The sequence below is a fragment of the Parasteatoda tepidariorum genome, chromosome 7 (genome assembly GCF_982258835.1).
Source record: "Parasteatoda tepidariorum strain Cologne lab strain chromosome 7, Ptep-v5.0, whole genome shotgun sequence".
NCBI classification, from domain to species: Eukaryota; Metazoa; Arthropoda; class Arachnida; order Araneae; family Theridiidae; genus Parasteatoda; species Parasteatoda tepidariorum.
The window spans coordinates 77,368,293-77,377,090 of NC_141761.1; the positions used below are offsets into that span (position 1 = coordinate 77,368,293).

General features: G+C 35.8%; 1 protein-coding gene across 1 annotated transcript; it reads right to left on the bottom strand.

The window, feature by feature from the left end:
- Positions 1 to 24: 24 nt before the first annotated feature.
- LOC147807256 (uncharacterized) lies at positions 25 to 5,313 on the bottom strand. The gene is made up of 2 exons (XM_087168849.1): positions 5,196 to 5,313; positions 25 to 5,075 (listed from the first exon to the last, which is right to left on the bottom strand). The coding sequence occupies exons 1-2, from the start codon at positions 5,311 to 5,313 to the stop codon at positions 25 to 27; spliced, it is 5,169 nt and encodes a 1,722-aa protein (XP_087024975.1).
- Between the last annotated feature and the right edge of the window lie 3,485 nt (positions 5,314 to 8,798).

Genomic DNA, 8,798 nt, shown 5'->3' on the forward strand with positions numbered 1-8,798 from the left:
GTCATTATATAAATAACAAAAAGTTCATAAATCTAAACGTTGTGGAATTTTTATGATTCTTCCCAATCTGCCTTTGATAGGAGAATTCACTTCCAAATTATCAGGCACATCAACGGACTTGGGAATATTATCAACTTCCAAGTTAATTTTCTTTGAAGACTTTTCCAGAACATCCATATCGTTCTTTGCTGATAGCTCTAAAGGATAAAGTCTTTGGAAAGGTCGGATCCTTTCTCCTTGAGAGGTTCTTAATCTGGCTACTCTAGGAATACTGTCCTTTGCAGGATAAAGCTCCAAGACAATTCCAAGAGGCCAATCTATGCGTCGAGCATTATCTTGTCCTATTAAAACAATATCACCGATGTTTATTACATCATTCCTTCTTATTCCCTTGTGCACTAGCTGCGCAAGATATTCATTTCTAAATCTTTGTTTGAGATCTTCACGTAATTTTTGCAAAAATTTTACACGTTTCAACATAGAGGTTCGATTCACAAGGTCTAGATCGGGAGTTTCGTTGCTGTTGCTACCTTCCCCGTATATAAATGTTGCCGGAGTTAAAGGCACTAATTCAGATGGATTATCGTGAATGTAGGTCAATGGTCTGCTATTTATAACCGATTCACAGTCACATAAAATTGTAGTTAGTTCTTCATAATCCACAACAGATTTACCTAACACACGACGCAGAAGAGTCTTAAGCATTCCAACTATCCGCTCCCACCATCCACCCCACCATGCTGCTGTGGGTGGAATAAATTTCCAAATTATTTTCTGAGCGGTTGAGTACACAGCAATCTTGTCCCAATCTAAATTCTTTAAATAATTGTTTGCTCCTACAAAATTCTTTCCATTATCCGAGTAAATGACCGATATTCTACCTCTTCTTGCGATAAATCGTCTGAATGCTTGAATGAAAGCATCTGTAGTGAGAGATCGTACTAATTCAAAGTGAACTGCTCGGTACACAGCACAGGTAAACAAAACGATCCAAGCTTTTTCATTCGATTTTAGATACAGAGGACCGGCATAGTCCACACCAGACACTTGGAAAACTTTTGTCTGAGTAACTCTTTCTCTTGGAAGGGGCGCAAAAGGAACTTCTACTGGTTTAGCTTGATGACGCTTACAAGTCACACACTTGGAAATAACTTTATTTACTAACTTTTTAGCTTTAAGAATCCAGTATCGCTCTCTGAGTCTTGAGAGTAAGATGGAACGACCTGCATGCATCGCTTTTATATGCTCTTCACGGATTAATTCTAACACAACACTGTTAGCAGGTAAAAGGATTGGACATCTGAAATTCTCATTCTCATCACTATGTACCAGTTTGGTCTTGACTCTCAGAATACCACTTTTATCTCGAAAAGCTTGCATTTTGGCGAGAAATTTATCATCTTGGAAATGCGTTGTTTGCATTGACTTAAAAATCACACTTTCTGCCTTTGTTAACTCCTCACAGATTAAATTTCCCTTCAACTTATCCTGATGTGAAACGTTGTGGACAAAACGTAAGATCCAAGCGACTACTCTTACATTTCTGCTATATGTTGAAAAGTAATTACACCATATTTCCGTTACTTCAATATTTACCATGGAAATAACTACTTGTTTTCTTTTTTCCAAATTTACTTCCTCTTCATTAACGGAAATTTCGTCAGCTGCTGCGGGCCATTGTGTGTGGGAAAGATATAGCCAGCTGGGGCCCACCCACCACTTCGAATTGCCAAGTTGTTGAGCAGAGCAACCTCTACTTGGTAAGTCTGCGGGATTCATAGATCCGGGCAAATGCCTCCATGCTTTTACTGGAGTCAATTTCCTGATTTCCTGAACTCGATTTTCCACAAATACACCCCATGTGTCTTCTCTTTTGAGCCAAGCTAATACAGTTGTTGAGTCTGTCCAGAAATGAACTTTATCCGTCGGAAACTGTTTTACTATTTCAATAGACAGACGAGCTGCAATTGTGGCACCAAGAAGTTCAAGTCGAGCAATCGTTGTTTCCTTTTTCCCGCTAGGTGCTATTCTTGCTTTACTCTGTATCAGATGGACTTGAACATTGCTTTCATCTTCTATTCTCAGGAAAACTACTGTGGAATACGCAAATTTGCTGGCATCACAAAAGAAATGTAATGAAATGCGTTCGTAACCTTTGTCACAATGTAACCACCTTGGGATTTCTATGTGCTTCAGATATTCAAGCTGACTTAGCCACTTTGTAAAATCTTCTCGTGTTTTTGTGTCAACTTCATCGTCCCAACCAATTTTAGCTTTCCACAAATTTTGTAACCATAATTTTGGTCGTAACGATACCGGGCTAGTTATCCCCATAGGATCAAAAACTCTGTGTGAGGCAGCTAAAATGCTTCTTTTGGTGATTTTTTCATGTTTTGTGTCTTTCATATCAGGAATATTAATTAACAGAGTATCACTTTGTCTATTCCACTTCATTCCCAGAATATTGGTCTCTCTAGAATTAGGCCCTGATGGGTTAGTAGACTCCCACCCTCGTAAATCAAATTGTCTTTCAGCCATAATATTAGTAGCAACTTCTATAAATTGTTTCAGCTCTGATTCAGTTTTCACGCTTGTGAGGCAATTATCTACATAAAAACTGCATATTAGTTCCTGTATAATCTCTTTAGGGTATTTTTCATTCCCTCCCATTGCTTCTTCTAGTCTATTATTCAAATGGTATTGAATAGTGGCTCCTAGCAAAAACGGACTACAGGAAACGCCAAACACAACTCTTCGATGACGAAAATGTTTCATCTGTCCATCTTCTCCATACCATAAGAATCGTAAGAAATTTCTATCATTTTCATAAAGACTTATTTGCAAAAAAGCCTTACGTATATCAGCTGTTACGCCAAATTGATATCTTCGAAATTTATTTATCATTGAGGGAATTTCTTCTATCAAATTTAACCCTTTTTCTACACAATCATTTAAACTAGGAACTCCTTTTCTCTTAGAAGAAGCATTGAACATGGGCCTGATTTTAGTTGTGCTGCTCTCCTTTATCACAGGTCGATGAGGTAAGTAATGACAAGGTATTCCCATGTCTTCTTTTGGAACCTCTTCAATTATTTCCTCTTTCTCCCAGTCCTTGAACACTTCTCCATAGGCATCATACAATCTGTCGGTTTTCAACTTGCGTGTTGTCATTTGCAATCTCTTTAACGCCAAATCATAATTATCTGGCAAAGGCAAATGCCCATCAAGCCATGGCAGACTAACTATAAAACGGCCATCTCCTTCAACTTTCACTGTATTTAAGAAATGTTCCATTGAGGCTTCTTGCAGTTCCTCTCTAGATTTTTGTTCTGAAGGATCTTTTATTCCTAAAGAATCTAATCTCCACAGCTCAGAAATATCCATTTCTTTTACTAAAAGTGAAGTAACCAACATTGCGTTGCTTGACGGTAAATCATTTTCAGGTGCTTTCCCTGTTAAAGTCCATCCCAATAGTGTCTCTATTGCTACTAATCCACTTGCCAAAACTCTTCGTTTTCCTGTCATAAGTTTTCCTATTACGTCAGCTCCAAGCAGAATTTGAACTGGTTGTGACTCATTTCCGACGTCTGACAACTTTATATTAATTTCTTCAAGCTCTTTTAACCAGGGTCCAAAGCTAACAGGTGTTATAGTATCACAAATAGATGCTTGATCTAAAGCTTCCATGTTACAAGTCAAGTTATTCTCTGGATTCCTTAATCTAATTCTATAACACGTGTGTTCAAATTTATCTGATTTATGACCACCAAACAAAGAGTGTATGAGAGTTTCTTTTCTCAAAGGAACATATTCCATCTTTTCAGCCAAATTTTTTAAAATATATGTTCTTTGTGATCCAGAATCTAAAACTGCTCTCACCACAATTTCTTTTCTATCAGATATCAGCTTTAGTTTCATAGTTTGAAGGAACACTTTCGGACCGTATGTGATGTTGGACATGTTTATTTCAGAACTTTCACTTTTCTGCCCAGATTTATCGGGTTCACGATTTTTTGCAGCTAAAGATTCACACATTAGTACCACATGTCTTTTACCGCATATGACGCATTTTATAAAAGCTTTGCACTTACGAATTGGATGTCCTTGCATTAAACAGGCAAAGCAACATTGACTTTCTCTTACTATGTTCTCTCTTTCAGCTAAAGTCATATTTCGAGCGGAAAAGCAATCTGAACTTTTATGTTTCCCTGAACAAAACACACACACTTTCTTCAAATCTTTTACATCTGTAGTCAATAGATTTGCCGCTGTTGAAAATCTTTTTGTTGGCAAATCTCTTGCTTTCTTTTTAAAGGGTAGGCGTTTTTCATCAGATCCCAAGCCAAAACCTGACATGGCCAAATTAATTCTTTCTTCACCTTCCGTTTCTGCCTTCAGAAAAGCCATGATATTCGTTAATCGCTCTTTGGCGTCAACTGAAGCAACGCGGGAAGAACTTCGGTTCCAGGCTTTTAGAAACTCTTCTTGGAAACAAGATTCTACCATAGGGAATAGTATTGAAGCGCATTTCTCGGTCGTAACACCTAACGTTTCTAACGCTCTAAGATATGACTCTAGTTTGTCATAAAGGGACGTCATAGATATCTTTTCATGCTTTTGAACGGAAACTATGAGCTTCAACAATTCCCTAACATAAACTTCGACCAAAAGGTCATCCTTGCCAAATCGGGCTTTGAGGCTATCTACTGCTTTGGTATAGTTTGCAGCTGTTGGAGGAAAGCTTTCTACAACTTCTCTAGCTCTAGATCCAACAGTTGTAGCCTGAATCAGGTATTGAAATTTGTTTTCAGGGGCAATATCTGTATCGTTATTAATTTGTTCAAATTGTCCCCAAAATGGTAGCCAAACTTTTAAATCTCCACTAAATTGCCTAAGTTCTAATTTTGGCAAATTAAATTGCTTTCTGACACTGGCACTAATAATATTTGGCGGAGACTCACCGGTTCTTTGCGATGTAGCTTGAATTCTCGCCAACTCCAGTTCATGTTTTCTTATACTTTCTCTCTCTTCATATTCTCTTTGTTTCTCTGTTTCTTCATATTCTCTTTGTCTCTCTTTTTCTTCATATTCTCTTTGTCTCTCTTTTTCTTCATATTCCTCCTTTTGTCGTCGATCATTGACAGTAGCTACCAATACACTTGTTACAAAATCTGGATCAGCTAAATATTCTTTACTTTTCAAAATGATCGTTTTCAGATCCGCTACAGTAGCTTTTTGAGGTAATACTTCGCCAATTTCTTGGGCAACAATAATAAGATCCTCCTTTTTAAATCCTTTTGATGCTAAAAACATTTTTCAAATCAGAAGTAGCGTATCAACCGTCCTGTCGCGGACGCCACAAAATGTCGCTAATAAGTGAAAATAAATAATGCGGACGCCTTTTAAATAAAATCAATCAAATGAACTACAAGTTCTACAGATGAATGACAACAATTATAAAACTTTAATATTTTAATAACAAATAATTTAGCATCAAAAACGGATTCTAAAAATTATAATTCTAAATTACAACAAAAAAAGAACAACAACAAAACTATCTCAAGTTGCCACGCAACCTAAAGTGAAATATTAAAACAAATAAATCTAAAGAAAATTAAAGGTGGCGCTTCGGTCAAATATACATACGCTAATGACTTAAAATCTTAAACACTCTTTTTTACGGATATAAGCATGTGAGCTGATGGCAAGATTATAACTTTTCTTCATTTTGCTTTCCGACTTTTTAATTTTCGGAAAGAAAGTTCTTAACTATTTTTTAAAATATATTTTTTTTTCTGCAATTTTTCTTCTGTTCTCTTCATAAGTCTTCATTATATTTTTTCCTCGTTTTCTCCATATTATATATATATAGATACATATATAGGTATATAGATATATATATATACACCGAAGAGCCATTACATTATGACTACCATCCATCTATAACATAGTTTCTCTCCCAGGAACAATGCTTTCATGGGGCACATTAGGATCCATAATCCTCGTAGAACAATCCCTGACGTCTGTGAGCTACTTGAACATAGTTGTAGACCAGGTTCACCCATTCATGGCAACAGTTTTTCTTGCGGGGGATGGTGTTTACCAACAGGAAAATGCACCATGTCATAAGGATCGAATTGTCGAGGAAACATTCCAGTGACTTTCAAGTCATGTCTTGGCCCCCAAATTCGCCTGACCTTAATCCAATAGATCATTTGCGGTCCTACTTGGAAAACCAAATTCATGGTGCCATGCTACCCCCTGACAATGTGAGGGAATTGCAGGACAAGTTGGTGGACCACTGTATATATATATATATATATATATATATATATATATATATATATATATATATATATATATATATATATATATATATATATATATATATATATATATACAGTGGAACCCCGATTTTACGTTATCCCGCTTCTTACGTCATTTTCTACTGATCCGTGAAAATTGCCTATACCGATAATGTTAAAAAATCCCGGATTTTGCTTTACCCCTTTTAATGAAAATACCGCTTGATGCGTTTTGCTACAAACAGATCAAAAAAAATTTTTTATTCTATTCGAAATGGTTTTATACTCATTTTTCCGTGGTAGCATACCAAATGAGATTTTCAGTCGGTTTTTTTTGAGTTTGAAAGCTATAACATTTTTTCTCATTTTCGAAACCTCAGTCATCGTTTTCTTTTCTCGAAAGAAGATATCGGAACGAAAATGCTTTTCTCTGCCCGAAAAGGCTGAAATCATCAAAAAAGCTAAAGAATTTCATGGCACTAAAGTTGATCTTGCTAAATCTTTAAGTATTGCTTAATCAACTTTGCAAATGATTTTAAAGCAAGAAGCTTCTACAGAACTAAGCGCTGAAAAACTCGGAAAATATGAAGAGAAGAGAAAAACCCTTAAAACATCTTCGTATGATGAGTTAGAAAACATTTTAATGAACTGGTTCAAGGAAGCCAGAGCAGCAAAGATTCCTATAAATGGATCCACCCTGAGAGAAAAGGCGCTTGAAATTGCTGAAAGGCCAAGGCTTCAGTGCATCAAATGGCTGGATCGATCAATTAAAAAAAAAGGAACAATTTATGCTTCAAATCTATCTGTTGCGAATCCGATAGTATGGATATGACAATTGTGTAAAGAAGAAACTCTGTCAAATTTATTAAAGGGATATAATCCAAGTGACATATTTAATGCGGACGAAACGGGATTGATTTTCAACCTATTGCCAAACAAGACATTGACAATTGAAGGTGAAAATTGCCATGGAGGAAAGCTTTCAAAAATGCGCTTTACTGTCTCTGTGCAAATGCCGATGGAAGCCAAAAGTTAACGCCTCTTGTGATCGGTAGAGCAGAGAAACCACGGTGTTTCAAAAATATCAAAAGTTTTCCTACCGATTGCACTTCAAACGAAAACGCTTGGATGACGCAAGCATTATTTAAAAATTTACTTTGAAAACTGGATAAGAAAATGAAATTTCAAAAGCGCAACATAATTTTATTCCTAAGCCAATGCACTGCTCATTTAAACCTTAAATTGAAAAACGTGCGAATAGAGTTTTTCCAGCTAATTGTACAAGCAAACTTCAACCACTGGATTCAGGAATTATACGATCATTTAAAGAGAGTTGCCGGAAGCAACTGGTTAGAAACTCTCTAATGTTTCTTGATTCTGGTGACTTTCAGGATGCTTCTAAGGCAAAAATTAATGTTCTTGAGGCTCTTAATTTGATATCTTCAGCTTAGGACAGTGTCGACCGAAAGTTCATAATAGATGGATTCATTAAAGCAGGATTTTCAATATCGGAGGAGGAGAGCCTGTTGTTTTGGAAGAAGAACAAGAAGGTAGCGTGTCTGAAGTTGAGGACCTTCCGGAAGTCGATGATGCCTACATCGACTGTGACACTGATATCATTACTTCAGAAATCCCTTTGATAAGTGATTTAATGCCTGATTCCGACGATAGTGCTGATGACGATGAAATAACAGAAGACATGCCAACAGCTGATCAAGAGATACAAAGCATAAAAACTCTAAAACAATTTTTACTTGCAAATGTAAATCAAGAAACAAATTTGCAAAAACTTGTTAGTATTGAACGAGATGTATACGAAATTGTAGCTAGACTTTACTTTACTTTATTTTTTAAAAATTGGGCACCTGTGCAATTGTAGCTAGAAACGAAAAGCGAGTAAAGATTATTAATTTCTTCCATTAATTTAACTGGTAGATGTCAATTTTTTTAAAAATATGCATAGATGGTTCTTAACCTCGATTTTACGTTATTGCGCTTCGAGCGTTTTTTATCGCTAGTCCGACATAAAACGTAAAATCGGGGTTTCACTGTATATATGTTATATGTATATATATATATATAATATTAGGTGATATCACGATATTACCTGCCGAAATAGTGCTGTTCTGCATCGAAATTAAATTCTAGTGTTACATGTGCTGTATTTTGTTATTAAAAAAAAAAAAGAATATTACAAAAAATGTGTTTTAAAAGACTGTCACTAGTCATATTTTTCCAAAAATTTTACCAAAATTAATTTATAAATAACTGATGTCTAGACATCCGTTTAAGAAAATGAATAATTACAGACAATAGAAACATTAACAACAGAGTACAATTGATTTTCTGGCAACGCACCCTTCTAAGGTAAATCAACAAAAGCGATCAACAAGAAAAAGGGGAAAAGTGATGAAGCTGACATGCGCATTTATTTATATTGTTATTAGTTCAGAATATACAAAGCAAAATCATTCACAATTCTATGCGCTACAG

What these genes read in the sequence shown, in the direction of transcription:
- LOC147807256 (XM_087168849.1), bottom strand. Translation starts at nt 5,313, where the DNA reads ATGTTTTTAGCATCAAAAGGATTTAAAAAGGAGGATCTTATTATTGTT. An exon ending in GAAAACGATCATTTTGAAAA is followed by an intron (nt 5,076 to 5,195) that starts GTAAAGAATATT and finishes ATGAAGAAAAAG; the next exon opens with AGAGACAAAGAGAATATGAA.